The sequence below is a fragment of the Aristolochia californica genome, unplaced genomic scaffold (genome assembly GCF_029961685.1).
Source record: "Aristolochia californica isolate CCGP_79_NKW_82.1479 unplaced genomic scaffold, dmAriCali1.0.hap1 SCAF_2, whole genome shotgun sequence".
Classification (NCBI taxonomy): Eukaryota; Viridiplantae; Streptophyta; class Magnoliopsida; order Piperales; family Aristolochiaceae; genus Aristolochia; species Aristolochia californica.
The window spans coordinates 45,869,749-45,884,612 of record NW_027181881.1 but is presented as its reverse complement, the minus strand read 5'-3'; the positions used below and the strand labels follow the sequence as shown (position 1 = coordinate 45,884,612).

The window sequence follows — 14,864 nt, the reverse complement described above, 5'->3', positions numbered from 1 at the left end:
TCATTACTTATTTAACCCTCAATGGAATGGTGGAAAAACCCTAACACTCTAATTTCCCGTCGCTGCAAGGGTTTACTGTTGAGTCGGAGCGTTGAGTCAGGGTTTTGAATCGCGACTCATCCCGATTCCGGTCTTGCTCACTCCAATTATCATAATCCAGAGGTATTCGGGGCGATAACCAACTGCGAATCCAGGTCGACTAGCCACTCGGTGAGTTATAAAATCATGCTTTCATTACGAGGTGTATATTCACCATATTTGAAAAATACAGTAAAATTGATGTACTGACAAAAATACCTTGTATTTGACATTTTCCATTATTAAATAGTTGGATGAAATTTGGCCAAATCTGTAAATATAACATCTAAATGGCCTTACTAGGAAATATGATACTAAAAAGGCACTGTCAGGAAATTACCCAAAAGAAAAGAAAAGCAAAGCCAGCGCGCGTCCGAAAACTTTGCCTGGCAAAACTTAAAACTTGGAGGCGGGATTTACGCTGTAAACGTAAGTGCCCCTTCCAGACGAGTGACAGACTCAATTCAAGTCGGACGCGCAAGAATCCCCGACTGTGGACGGATTCTCGCACGGTAAGTATTTGTCGATTGGGAAGTTCTCAACCCTTGATTTCCTTTCTATTTGGCATTTAATTTCGTTATTCGCATTCGATACAGAAATGATTTTTATTTTATTTGCTAATGATTATTCGTAGAGGCTGAGGCCGCATCAGCTGATGCTGCTACTGTATACTAATCTGGACGGATTCTCGCACGGTAAATATTTGTCGATTGGGAAGTTCTCAACCCTTGATTTCCTTTCTCTATGGCATTTAATTTCGTTATTCCTTTCATACAGAAATTATTTTATTTTATGTTATTTTATTTTATTTGCTTATGACTATTCGTAGAGGCTGAGGCCGCATCAGCTGATGCTGTTACTTTATACTACTCAAAACTGTTGATTTACGGAACGAGCTTGTTGTTTGGAGGTCTTGGAATTACTTGGAAGGGTTGCTAAGTTCAGGTATATCAAATTCTTCTGTTGCTTCTTTCACTCCTGGGCTTTTAGTTTTTTGCCTGTTATCTTCTTTGGGTGTTTTGGGTTTTCCCAGAAATGACGGTGGGGGTTTGTTTTTGGGTTCTCTGGGTGTTTTTGTGTAGGGGTTCGCTGTGACTAGCATCTTATTCCCACTCATTCATTTTCAAAACAAATAAAATGACTTTGTGATGCTGCTCTTTACTCATTCGTTATTAAAGAATCCGCCACTCATTTGCACTTTACAATGTGTAAATCCACATAACCAGGGCATGCCGGCATAACTCATAAAAAAATTGAAGAAAACGCCAGCTAGAACCCTTGTTAGAGGAGAACCAAGAAATAACCACCATGAAATGTCCCTTAACCACAAGAGGCCAGAAAACTTCTGGCTATAAAGATGCAAACTGGCATGGAGGCCAACTAGCAAACTGGCATAGTATTGCCTTAGACGAAACTTCTCCCCTTTCTCTTTTTAGAAGTAAACCAAAATTTAGACTGAAATATGAGGCAGTACTATCGGTTTGAGAATAATCATGGATATTTGAAGAGGGAGAGAGTAATTAACCATTTTTGGCAGGATCTTTCTTTTATCCCATGTCACTTGGTTTGGTTTATTGCACTTGCATTTGGTTTCTTATGCTGATCTTTGTAGTATTGCAAAGCTTGACCACCTCTTTTTTTCTGTGTTTTTTGTTTGCCCTTTGAACCAGGGTTTGGAGCTTGTCTTTCTTTGCTGTGTCATTTCATCCTTTCAAGTGGTTCTTCAAATTTAGACTTTGAGGTTACACATTTCTGTTGATCTGGAACATACTGGGTGGAATATTCACACAGAATCATGTCCACACCTAATGCTGCAGTTGCTGATAGTCATTCTCTGGATTCCAAATGGAAAACAAACACAAGGAGGAGAACTGTCATCAGAGATAAAATGTTGAATGTGGAAACGGTCTCTGAAGGTCTTTCAGGTGCTGGTGATGACAAGGTTGTTAGTGGGAGGGACCTGAGTCACTCAATCAGGGGTGAAACTGTTATTGAGCGGCCCAAGGATTTACCTCAATTGAGGGAAAATTTGAGCCATTCTCCTACTTCATTGCGGAGGTCTAAGCACACTCAAAAACCAGAGAAACCCTTGCGGAAAACAGTTCTTAGTGTCTTAGTAAAGAATATTCTGCTTCTTCTTGTACTCTATGGGCTTGGTTGTATGGTATTCAGAATACTTGAAAAGTCAGAGAGTGGTCATATTGTATCTGTTGGTGTTTCGGATTTTGAGAGTCGGATGTCAGAAGTTGAGACATTTCTAAAGACTACTGCAAAAATGATGCAGGTTCAGGTTGATGCTGTTGATAGAAAGTTTGAGGGTGAGATTGGAAATCTGAGAAGGGAATTAACCAAAAGTCATAATGAGAAAATTATGATGCTGGAGAGCGAGTTTAAAAAATTAGGGACTAAGGCTGGCAAGCTGGAAAGGTCTTTGACTGAGATCAGGGAGAAGGGTTTATTCTCCAAAGAAGATTTTGATAAATTTCTAAGTGAACTAAGGAAGAATAAAGAGCTAGATGGGACTGATAAGGAATTCAGTCTAGATGAAATAAGGGCCTATGCAAGGGAAGTCATTGAAAAGGAGATACAGAAGCACGCTGCTGATGGGCTTGGAAGGGTGGATTATGCATTGGCTTCTGGTGGGGCTAAGGTAGTAAGGCATTCTGAGCCTTTCTTCCATGGGAGGGTTGGCAGTTGGTTTTCTATGGGTAAACCGCGAAACTGGATTCATGAAGCTGCAAAGAAGATGTTGGAACCAAGCTTTGGAGAACCGGGCCAATGCTTTGCTCTTAAGGGAAGCAGTGGGTTTGTTGAGATCAGGCTAAGGACTGCAATCATTCTAGAGGCTGTTACTTTGGAACATGTTGCAAAGGTGATGTTTATGGTCTTTTGACATTTATGTTGCATTTATTGGATTTAGCTGTTTTGAGTTTACCTTTTCTTTGTCATTCAAAGAATGAAAAAAGTTAATTATTTCTTGGTTCACTTAAAATTTATTTTGACTATTTCTAGACAAATGCGCATGCAGGTCTATGTTTTAAAGAGTTCAAGATAAATAGGTCTTGATAAATTTAACAGACATTCAGGCCAAATATTGTTGTTAACTTCACTTATACCTGCTAATAAATATTTTATTTGTAGTATGCTAATATTTGATTGGATGGATGTCACACCAGAGGAGTGGAAATAGGAAAGATTTGAAATAAGAGAAAAAAGGAAAAAGAAAAATAACATTTGATCAGGAATTGAGAAATTATTCAAGTAATGAATTTTACTTGCTGGTACAGATGGAGTTTGTATTTCACTTCTGTGGTGAGCATTGGACTTGCTGGAAGTTTTTTGCAGTAGTGAAGATAGATATATTTTAGATTCTGTTTTTAGAATTCAGGAATTCAGGTGGTAGTCATACAACCTTTTGACCATGGTGAGGATGCAACCTTTGTTTGCAACTAAAGTGAAAGGATGAAAACTCCCTCTAAAAGGAACACACACAAAAAAGAAAAGAAAAGAAAAAACACAGCAAAAATCCTTGTAGTTCCTCGAGACTTTTTTTTTTTATAAAAAAAATCACCAATTTGTCTTAAGGTGTAATTAATTGCTAATATCAACTCTATTTCAACCATTCCTTATGTCTGTATGTGCCTTGTATGCTGTTACCCTGGTTTGTCCATTGGAGTATTAACTTAAGACAGGGTTTAGGAAGCGATGATAACTCTATAATGTTTTGGTTGGCTAGTAAATCCACAAAAGCAGAGACGACCAATCAGTTAGTTTTGAAATGGAGCCCTCTAAGACAATTCATTATGGCATACACCATTCATTTAAATTGACTTTCTTCTCTCCAGTTAGCCTGCTTCTTTGTTTGTGAAATGTTTGCCCTTGAGAATAACTTGCTTCCTTTTGTGTGTTGTCAAAGGGTGAATTCTCACCCTTAAATTGCTTCATGGTGGTAGTCATTAGCTTGATAATTGTTGAGTGGGAATAGTTTCAAATTGATAAGTGTTAAAAAATGTTAATGGTTTGTAAGGTTGAGTAATCGGCCTCCTAAGTGGCTAGTCATTTTGGGATAAAACCAGATTTAATTTAAAAATGGTGTCATACATGGCCTAGGCCAAGTTTGTGCTCCAGTGTGTATGTTCTTGTTAAGCATCTAGCCAATACTACCCAAAAGACCGGCCTGTTAGGAGCGGAAGACATAGGTACTTAACCACCCAGGACCATAACAGTACACCCCGCCTTCTCGAGCCGACGACCACGGTGGCAATAACACAACAACGCTCGCCGGTGGAGGGATCCCATAATCCCTGCCGGCGTCACGCCAGGGGTGTGCGGTCTACTTGCACCGTGTAATCGCGGGGATTCGAAGTCGGGACGTAGCGCCTCTGATACCAAATGTTAAGCACCTAACCAATACTACCCAAAGACCGACCTGTTAGGAGCAGAAAAGATAGGTACTTAACCACCCAGGACCATAACAGTTCTGTTGAGTTTGTGATTTGTGTGTGTTGTCCACATCTTAGACTCTTTATGCGTAAGCTCGGACTTGAGGGTGAGTGTTGAGTGGGAATAACTCCTAATAGATAAGTGTAAAAAAGTGTTATTGGTTTATAAGGTTGAGTAATAAGCCTCCAAGTAGCTAGTAATTTTGGGATGGAATCGTGCTTAATCTAACAATTATCATCAATGCAAGTTCTGGAGTACTTTGTGAATCACCCATTTCTCCACTACCTTTTAAACTTCCCAATTTGGGGGCCTTTATTGTAAGTTTGGGTCTGATTCTTGGTTTCTAGCCATTTACACAAGTTGATCTAAATCCTTCTTAGTTCTCCAAATGCTCAAATTGGGCAAAATTCTTAGGAGAGTCATCTGTCTATTAAGGTTCTCTTTTTGAAAATGTCCTTTAAGGTATTCTGAAAAGGAAAAATATATAATCTTTCTAAGAAAGTCCTACTTTCCTACAGACTCATTGAAATGTTCATTTATCCGTTCTTGTTTATGCCAGCAAATTCCTGGATTTCTATCACTTCCGTAGAGCTGTTATTAGAGGCAAGTACAGACTGATGGTCAGGTCTTCATGTTCTAGGATGGGTAAGGTCCATGCTCAGACACCACCATGATAGGAACCATAAAGTTCTCAAAAAAATCAAGGAAGACACATGTGGACCCATGCACATGCATGGGGGGCGTAAGAGCTCAAGGGCAAAAGTTGAAACAATGTTAAAAGTCAAGGGTAGAAATGAGAGTCCAACCTTCCTTCTTTTGATGGATTCCTAGAATTTCTACTTTCATTTGTTAAAGAATCTCTAGAAGATAAGATTGTAATTGATTTAGAAGTTTCCCATATTCTCTCCTTTAATTTTGTAATCTTCCCTTGATTGATGTTGTGAAAAACAAGAACAGGGTCATTTTGGTCATTTTATCTTGTCATTATTTATATTTCTTGATGTAACCTTATTCTACATGTCAAACATGTTTATGGACCAAATTTCATGTAAAGGGGGCACGTAGAATATGAGATATAGAGAATTAGGGTTTTCACTTAAAGTAGGGGCAATGTTGTAAATTTTATTCAACTCACTCAACCCTAAGCTATAAATAGAAGTTGGGGGATGTCCAGGTCCCCCTTCTTAGTTTCTTTCTCAATTTTCTCTTCTCTGTTTTCTCTCCCTGTTATTCTCTCTCTTCAACCTTCTTTTTTCTTACTTTTTTCATGGTATTAGAGCAGTAGATCGCACCTGGGAAGGATCTTTGTGAGTTTTTTCTCCTCTTTAAAGCAGACGTCTACATAAAGAAAATATTTTTTTTCCATTTTATGGTTACTGGTTAGTAAAAATCCAATTTTTTCTCCTTTTCTCTTTGTCATAACCATGGAGTTACTAATATTACTGTTCTAAGAATACATTCTGATGTTCTAAACTGCCAAAAGAGGTTTTTTTTATGCTCATCTAGAGGTTTACGCCAAAATGTCAGAACTGTGATTGTTAACGTCATCTATGCACTTACTGACATCAGCCCTAGTGGAGGTTCCAACACACTTTATCTTCTAAATTTGATCCCCTTGTTGGATTTTTTGGATTGTTTGATCTGTGCACATCTTATATCTGCCCTAATTGTGATTTTTTACGTTGTGGGACCCACTTGAGTTGGTTGATTTTGAACATTTTGGAAGGTTTATTTGATCTTGTATATCTGATATGATTGACTTTGGTGAAGTTTACACTCCAGTAAAGGAGTCATATATAATCTTGATGGTAAAGATATTATCGCTATCACCTTTGATACGTTGAATGATGATAATTACTTTACTTGGTTCAGTTCTATTAGAATATACTTGAAAGACAAGAAAAAGTTGAAATTTATTAGAGATGATCCTCCTGTTCCTCAGGATGAGGGTTGGGAGGCTGAAGACAGTCAAATGGTGACTTGGCTTGCCAACAATATAGAATCTAATATCAGGAGCCAAGTTATGAAACTGCCAAGGCTATGTGGACAAGAGAACAATTTTTCTAGGGTTTATGAATTATATACAGATTTTTTGGCTGGAAAAGGGGTAATAGAATTGTAATAGATCCTTTCTGAGTATCTGGTAGGAAATTAATGTCTTTCATCCTTTTACCAATGGATGAAAGGGACCTTTGAAAACAGTAGAGTCAACTCCTTGTGGCGAAATTTCTAGATGGATTGGGTGCTGAATTTGACAGCATAAAGGCACAAATTTTGGTCTCGGATGAAATACCTAACCTCTCTACCACCTTTAATATGGTATAGAGAGTCGAAAAGACTATTGTGCCCAGATTTAGAAAAGATACTAAAGTGGGTGAAGCTACTGCCCTTAATACATCAGCTACAACATCTGATTCTACTCATACATCCAAGGAACGCATAGGGATTGGTAGAGGTAGAGGTAGAGATAATTTTGGCAAAGGACAAGGCCGAGGAGATGATAAATTTGAGCGCAAGTGTGTTCATTGTGGCCGCACCGATCATTACTCAAATAAATGTTGGGTAAAATTTGAGAAGCTTACGTGGGCAAATGCTATTACACATGAAGGTACAATACCAAGGTCTAAAACTACAATCCCATCTGGTACTCCAGATGAATTATAGAAGTCGATCCAGCAACAACATCAAATCTGATAGCAACAACAAAAAAATTCCCAACGTATGGCACAACATCTATTCCCTTAGCATCCTTGGTACATACTACTCCTTCTGCAGGTATGCCTGCGCTCTCAGTGTCTCATTCCCCTTCTTGGGTTCTTGATTCTGGTGCCACAAAACACATATTAAGTATGTCCTCACTATTTTTTGATTTAAAAGAGTATTCTTGTTAAGCATGTTAATCTTGCTGATGGGTCAGTTAGTTTCACCAGTACATGTAGTAAGAATGTTACCTTGTACATTTTCTTTCCCCTTAATCTGCATTGTTAGTTCCAAAATTTCCTTTAAATCTGTTGTCCGTCAATCAGGTGGCTAAGTCTATGAATGGTTCTCTAACTTTTTACCCTACTCATTGTGTCTTTCGGGATCTCGTGATGAGGAAGATGATTGGTTTCGCTTGTGAGAGAGGGGAACTATACTATTTGGATAGCCACGACCCAGACAATACTTTACATGCACTAAACACAACTGATTCACCTCTTCAGTGGCATCTCAGACTTGGTCATCCATCTTTAGCAAAACTAATTCAACTAGGTCCAGATCTTCCTTCTAGTATTACTTTTCAATGCAAGTTATGTCAACTAGGCAAGCATCGCCGGAGCTCCCTTCTTGTTTCTTCTCATAAGACAAGTAAACTTTTTGAGCTTGTCCACTCAAATGTCTTGGGTCCTTGTCCTGTGACTAGTCAGTTTGGTCTTAGGGATTTTATTTCCTTTATTGATGATTTCTGTAGGTGTATCCAAATTTATCTCATGCGAGAAAAATCTGAAACTTTTGATGCATTTTAGCTATTTTATAATGAAATAAAGAATCGGTTTGCAACTTCTATCCATATTTTTAGTACAAATAGTGGTCTTGAGTTTATGAATTGTAAATTTGGCTCTTTCTGTCAGTCACAAAGAATCATTTATCAAACGTCTTAGGTGTTCACTTCACATTAAAATGGAGTTGTTGAGCGTAAGAATCATCATTTGCTTGAGGTAGCTTACACTATGCTGATTCACATGAATGTAACTATGACTTATTGGGGTGATGTTGTTCTTATTGCATGCTTTCTGATAAATAGAATGTTGTCTTTTACTCTTGATGACAAGATTCCTATTCAGGTTGTTTTACCTATTGAACCTTTGTTTCCAGTGTTAGCTCGGATTTTTGAGTGTGTATGCTTTGCACATGTATTTGATTAGTCAAAGGATAAGTTGTTTCCACGATCTATCAAATGTGTCTTTCTGAGGTATTCTCGAACATAGAAAGGGTACAAATGTTACTGTCCATCTAAGAGAAAAACATTTGTTTCTGTTGATGTTACCTTCTTTGAGGATGTTTCATTTTTGAATCTTTTAATTTGAGTCGGTTTCGGTTTCACTTGAACCCTCTATACCTAGTCCAGTTATTCCTCTTCCAGTTGATGAATGTGCTCCAACCCCACGAGATGTTCCTATTGAAAAACCACTGCAGGTATACCATTGTCGACAACAACCATCTCATTCTGATCCAAACCCCCTCCTCACATCCGACCATGATTCTTCATTGTATCTTGATCCCAAGGTAAGTGATTTGCACCTTCCTATTGCCCTTCAGAAAGGTGTTCGTAAAGGTACCTGTTATCCTTGATCTCATTTTGTCTCTTTTGATTCCTTGTCTGATACTTATAGTAAGTTTACTGTGTCCATCTCCACTTGCATGTTAAGCACCTAGCCAATACTACCCAAAAGACCGGCCTGTTAGGAGCAGAAGACATAAGTACATAACCCAGGACCATAACATCACACCCACGCTCACGAGAGCCGAAGTCCACGACGGCCCACTTGCGACGGCCTACTCTAGCGATGGCCCATGGTGCGGGAATACACTCATGTCGCCCCATCCGCATATAGCGGTGGCTCATTGGTGCGGGAAGCACACTCTGGTTGCCCCTTCCGCTTAGGTCGCCCCCTCCGCAGTCACCCCCTCCGGGATTCGAACTCACTACGTAGCGCTAGCTTTGATACCAAATGTTAAACACCTAGCCAATACTACCCAAAAGACCGGCCTGTTAGGAGCGGAAGACATAGGTACATAACCCAGGACCATAACATTGCACTATTCCTTCTTCAATGCAGGAGGCCTTGTTGTAACTTCATTGAGATGGAAACATTAAATGATGGAGGGACTTGGGAGTTATATGACTTACCTCCAGGTGTTGCTGTAGTTGGGTGCCGATGGTCTATACTATTAAATATAACTCGGATGGATCAGTTGAACAGTATAAGGCTCATCTTGTTACTAAAGGGTCTACACAAACATTTTGGATGTTTTGAGATTTTTTCTCCGATTGCTCGCTTGTGCTCTGTTCGTATACTTATTTCTATTGTAGTCTATCATATTTGGTCTCTATTCAAGGTAGATATTAAATATAACTTTAGCAGCAGTTCTTGGACTAGTTCTCTTTGTGTTGGGGATGGGGGTGATGTGTATTCTTGGGATGGATCCCTTGTGGTTGTCTTAACTTCTTTTAGAGTAGTTTATTTGATTGTGCATCCTCTCCCTAGCGGCGTCATTAAGACATCTTTTAGGAGATTCTAGAAATTACCTCAATTTTATCTTGTATTTGGTTTCACATTCCGATATCCGCAAATTCGGCAGCAGATGTGCTTGCCAAGCAGGGGGCTATCCTATAATCACTTGTTGTCAGGGATCTGCTCCCTTCTCTTTTGTAATTTCTCTTGTTAATATAAATACATCTTCATAAAAAAAAAAAAAAAAGTAGTTTATCTGATTGAGTGGAAGGTAGCTTAGAGTCCTTTTGGATGGATGAAGCTTTGTAAGGCTATTTCTTGGGTTGTTGGTTGCTTAGGGTTAATTTGTGGTCTCCATTCATTGGGCCGGATGAAGATCTTCCCTTCTCTGGTACTTGCTCATATTCTATGATGAGATTCAGGATAGTTTTTTTTCCGCAGACTACTTCCTGGACATGCTCACCTAGAGAGGCCTATATCTCGGCTAATTTGTAGGCTTGAAGTGGAGCTTTCTGACAATATGTTGCTATTGGGAGTCCACTTCTCTTGACCTGCTGTACTCTTTTTAACTTGTTTTTATTGTGTTGCTTTTTTCTTTTACTTTCTTGTACATGACTGCCCATAGGGTTTTCCTTACATTTCCTTCTTTTTATGGTACCTTTATATTTTCAAAAGCATCTGTGCAGCCATCCATTGATTGATTTATGCATCATAATTGCATTAATTGAGAGGGAAAAAAGAGGGGAAAGGTTTGTAAAAGTTCTGTCATTCACCACTTGCTTTATAGAGTTTTTATTGCAACTTATGCAAACAAATTATTCTTATGTATAATTATATGGAAGTTTTTCTTCTTCCTTTTTTTGTTTTGCTCTTAATTTGTGTGAAAGCATAGATTTAGAAAATCTTTCTGGATGACTATTTACTTGTTTTCTTAAGCCATGGACCCCAAACACAATACTGAAAGTAGCACCATGAAGAAAACATTGTGCAATCCTGAAATTCTACTCTTACAAATGTTACTGAAAAAGTTGAGGTTTTAGGTGGTGGAAGGAGAGAACTGAGAAGGAGAGAGATTGAGAAGAGATCCAAAAAGAGGCTTGTTGGGGGTCGTGCATGGCCCCATTCTATTTAATAAATATGGTTTGAGCAAAATTACAAGAATACCCCTATACATACTATTAAATTGGGTCCAATGCCCTATCCCAAAATGACTAGTCAACTTAGGAAACCTCTTTCCCAACTAATAAACTCGAGATCTTTGTACTCACTAATCCATGTGGGACTATTCCTTAACACTCCGCCTCACGTGTAGACCATCTTTTGTAGCTCTACAAGTGGATAGTTTTTAGGTGTAGGCCCTCTTTTGTGGCTCTACAAGTAGATAATTTTTAGGTACAGGCCCACATATGGGTACCTACCCTGATACCATATGAAATTGGATCCAATGCCAATCCCAAAATGACTAGCCAACTTAGGAAGTCTTTTTCCCAACTAATAAACTCAAGATTTTTGTACTCACTAATCCATGTGGGACTTTTCCTTAACACTCTCCCTCATGTGTATGCTCTTTTTTTGTGGCTCTACTAGTAGATAATTTAGGTATAGGCCATCTTTTTGTGGCTCTACAAGTGGTAAATTTAGGTGTAGACCTCTTTTGAAGCTCTACAAGCGAATAATTTAGGTGTAGGCCCTCATATGAGTACCTGCTCTGATACCATGGTAAATTGGGTCCAAGACCCTATCCCAAAATGACTAGTCAACTTAGGAAACCTCTTTCCCAACTAATAAATTCAAGATCTTTGTACTCACTAATCCATGTGGGACTATTCCTTAACACATGCAATAATGCTTATTCTCCTTATATCTCCCTAACTATGTATCCTATGTATATGAAAATTAAACCATAGACATAATTCAATGTATTGAACAAGATTACATATAGAAATAAAACTATGGAAGTAGTGAAATGACCAAAATACACCTGGACATTTTTTCTAATAGTTGCTTTTAACTGTTATGAGTTGGATCACTAGCACTTTCTATGTGAGTTTGACCCCAAAAGGAAAGCAAGTGGAAGGACTTGAAAGATGTTTATAGTTGGATGCAGTGTAGTTTTATTCTGAGGAACCGGTTCTACTGTGAAAGTAGATGTGCTTGCTCGATTGGATCAGGATCACGATACCCTTTTTTTTTGTCATATTCAAAAGCAAGGTGGTTCTGAGAATATGTTGCATGTTTGTTACTATGGGTGGGCATGGAGCAGTTTTAAGGTCTCTTGTGCATCTGCGAATTGTTGGAGTGTAGTATCAGCTTGTTGTTTCTGTACTATGTGACTTGTGGTTATTGAGTAGGAATATGAACAATTTGCTTGTTACTTACGAGTGAGACATTCGAGATTGCGTGGATCATACACGAAGCGTCCTTTGTAGCTGGAAAAACTTTATAAAGACTGCTATCAAATGGCACCAACTGATACTTGATGGACTAACATGGGGAAAATCTTGTAATTAACTACTTGATGGGGTTATTTGTGTTAAAATTGTGAAGATTAACATTTGCCATTCCTCGTTTGAAGGATTTATTTGCTGCAACTCTGTATATTTACCTTGATGAAAGGATTTGTGTTATGAGAAATATTTTTCCTTAAATAGTTTCAGATGGCACCAACTGATACAATCACGACACTGGATTACTGCTATTGAATAACTGAGAAATATACAAAAAATCAGATAAGTGCAAATAGAGATATTGGGACTGAATCAATTTATTTATGAGGCATGAGGTGATAACATTGAACTGTCTGAAACTGGAAGAATTGGAAAGAGCTGATGGATCTTTTATCTATGTCTGGACCGATCTAGTCTTTTATCTAAAGGTTCTTGGAGTAACAGAAATAGATTAATCAAACAGTGAGCAATTACTGCATCTCTTAATTGTTCATTACCATTGATCAGAGTTCTGAACCCTCTCAACATGTTGTTCTGGTCATGCGTCAATATGTTCCTTTGCAGTTTGCAAAAGGGAAGAAAGTGTATGAACTTTGAGGTTTTCTGAGCTAGGTGTACTCGTATATTGTTTAACCATCAAATTTGGATTGAAATGACTTAACATTGGTTTCTTTTTATGCTATATTTGTTTCTTATGCATGCATTTATGTTTGATGTTTATGTGGGAATTTTTAATATTAAAATAGAGATAATGACATTGTTATAAATATAATAAATAAAATACATTTTTGTTAATAGAGTCTGTTTTAGGAAAAAAAGTTTGGTGCTGCCAAAGCTTTGGCAGGACTTTTGAGTCCTGCCTAATTTCTTGTCTACAGTTATTTGTTTTTTGGTACCTATATGTGATTTAGATTCTTTTTGTTTGATTCGAGCGGTCAGTCGTATCATAAATTTGGTATCTAATGCTGACCTTGGTTTCCCGTTTGGGTGTTGTCATCCAGTCGGTGGCTTATGACAGGTCTAGTGCTCCTAAAGAATGTCGAGTGTCTGCGTGGTTCCAGGAGATTGTAGATGATGCCTCTGCCAAAAGGTTCCTGCTGGCAGCATTTACATATGATATTGAGAAGAGCAACGCCCAAACCTTCAATGCAGAACTGGCGAGTAGCACTCCTGTCAACATGATCAGGCTGGACTTTGCTTCCAACCATGGGAGCCTTTCACATACTTGCATATATCGGCTAAGGGTCCATGGCTATGAACCCACTTCGGTTATGTCTTTACCTACCCGAACTGAGTGATTGATCAGAGAACTTGGCCAATGTGGGATGCCCTCCATTAGCTCATCTCATGCTTGTACTCTTGATTTTGCTTGTTTGTGGACACTGTATATCACGCAATCCTCTTCTGCTTTGTATCCTTCAGATGCAAATATTGTGTCAACTGTGTGTGCAAGGATGTTTTCGTAGGGCCTTGGTTACCTTTATCATTTTCTTCTCCATGTCCATTTTACTTTTTGTAGACTTTCAGTGAGAATTAGGGGATCATCGATAATTCTGAACTTTTGGAGCAATAACAATGCAGACGATGGAAGAAAACAAAAATAGGGTAAATGGCAGAAAATGGAGACGGAGAGATTGAGATATTGAAAAGGAAAAACAATTCAGAGGGCTTCACAGGGAAAAGTGCTATAGCCGTTATAAGTTATTGGAAAATGTCTGCAGATTAATGAAGAAAAAACATTTTGTTTACCTGAAAAGTCTATTTTTCCCATTGCTGAATCCAGGTAGTCTGGAAAGAAGTGCAACCAAAGCAGGTGTCTTGGTTTTCTTTTGAGACGTTGACTAATATAGTGAGTGAGTAGTGAGTGTATGGTTTTGCTTCTCTGAAGTTCGATGTCTCACCAGAGATACAAAACTGAGATTTCTTCCCTAAGATAAATGTATAGACAGAACTAGATTGAGAATGGATGAAGACAGTTGAGGCCACAAAATAGAAAAAAAGAATAGGAACTTCAGTTCATAAACTTAGGTGTACCCAAAAGTTTTAATTTGACTATAAAAATTGAATTGAATGATTTAAAATTAATATTTCTTTTTTTACATTTGTTCATCATCTTAGTGGCGTGACACCCATAATCGATCAATACATATGTAAGCAAAAGAGCTCATACAGGTCACAATGGATTATAAATGAACGAGTATATAATAATTATCTTAGTTATTGCACAAATACGAATATTACACAGAATATATTAAAAAAAATATAAAAATACAAATAAAACCACTAAAACCATGTAGTAGAAGTACAATATACATTGTGTTCTTGTGTTGAATAACTCACAATGATCCGAGGTTCATGATATACATCTCATGAAAAATGGATTTCTCACCGATTATCTAACATCTACATAGAAGAAAAAAGTATATTATTTTGGAAAATTAGGAAATAGCCTTATTTGAGAGTAAATCTATTTTTTATTATTTGAGTAATTTATTATTAAGTATTTATTAAATACGAATCGTTAACACTATATGGGTTTATCTCTTCTTGTTGGGTATCAGCATTTACACTTTGAAGTTGTTCTTCATCTAACCGGAACATATTGGTGAAAAAGAGAAATAATTGATTGACAATTGGATCAAAGTTGGGTTTGCCTCCACTTATCCCATGTTCACTCCCA

At 37.9% G+C, this 14,864-nt stretch overlaps 1 protein-coding gene across 1 annotated transcript; it reads left to right on the top strand.

Annotated features, from left to right (window-relative positions):
* The first annotated feature begins 442 nt into the window (after nucleotides 1-442).
* On the top strand, nucleotides 443-13,688 carry LOC137956721 (SUN domain-containing protein 1-like). The gene is made up of 5 exons (XM_068804313.1): nucleotides 443-590; nucleotides 713-773; nucleotides 908-1,023; nucleotides 1,749-2,950; nucleotides 13,186-13,688. Exons 4-5 carry the CDS (start codon nucleotides 1,874-1,876, stop codon nucleotides 13,480-13,482), a joined length of 1,374 nt encoding a protein of 457 aa, XP_068660414.1. The 5' UTR covers nucleotides 443-590; nucleotides 713-773; nucleotides 908-1,023; nucleotides 1,749-1,873; the 3' UTR covers nucleotides 13,483-13,688.
* The last annotated feature ends 1,176 nt before the right edge of the window (nucleotides 13,689-14,864 follow it).

Excerpts from the sequence above, each read along its gene's own strand:
- LOC137956721 (XM_068804313.1), top strand. The coding sequence starts at position 1,874 with ATGTCCACACCTAATGCTGCAGTTGCTGATAGTCATTCTCTGGATTCC. Across the intron at positions 2,951-13,185 it reads CTTTGGAACATGTTGCAAAG|TCGGTGGCTTATGACAGGTC; the intron begins GTGATGTTTATG and ends GTTGTCATCCAG.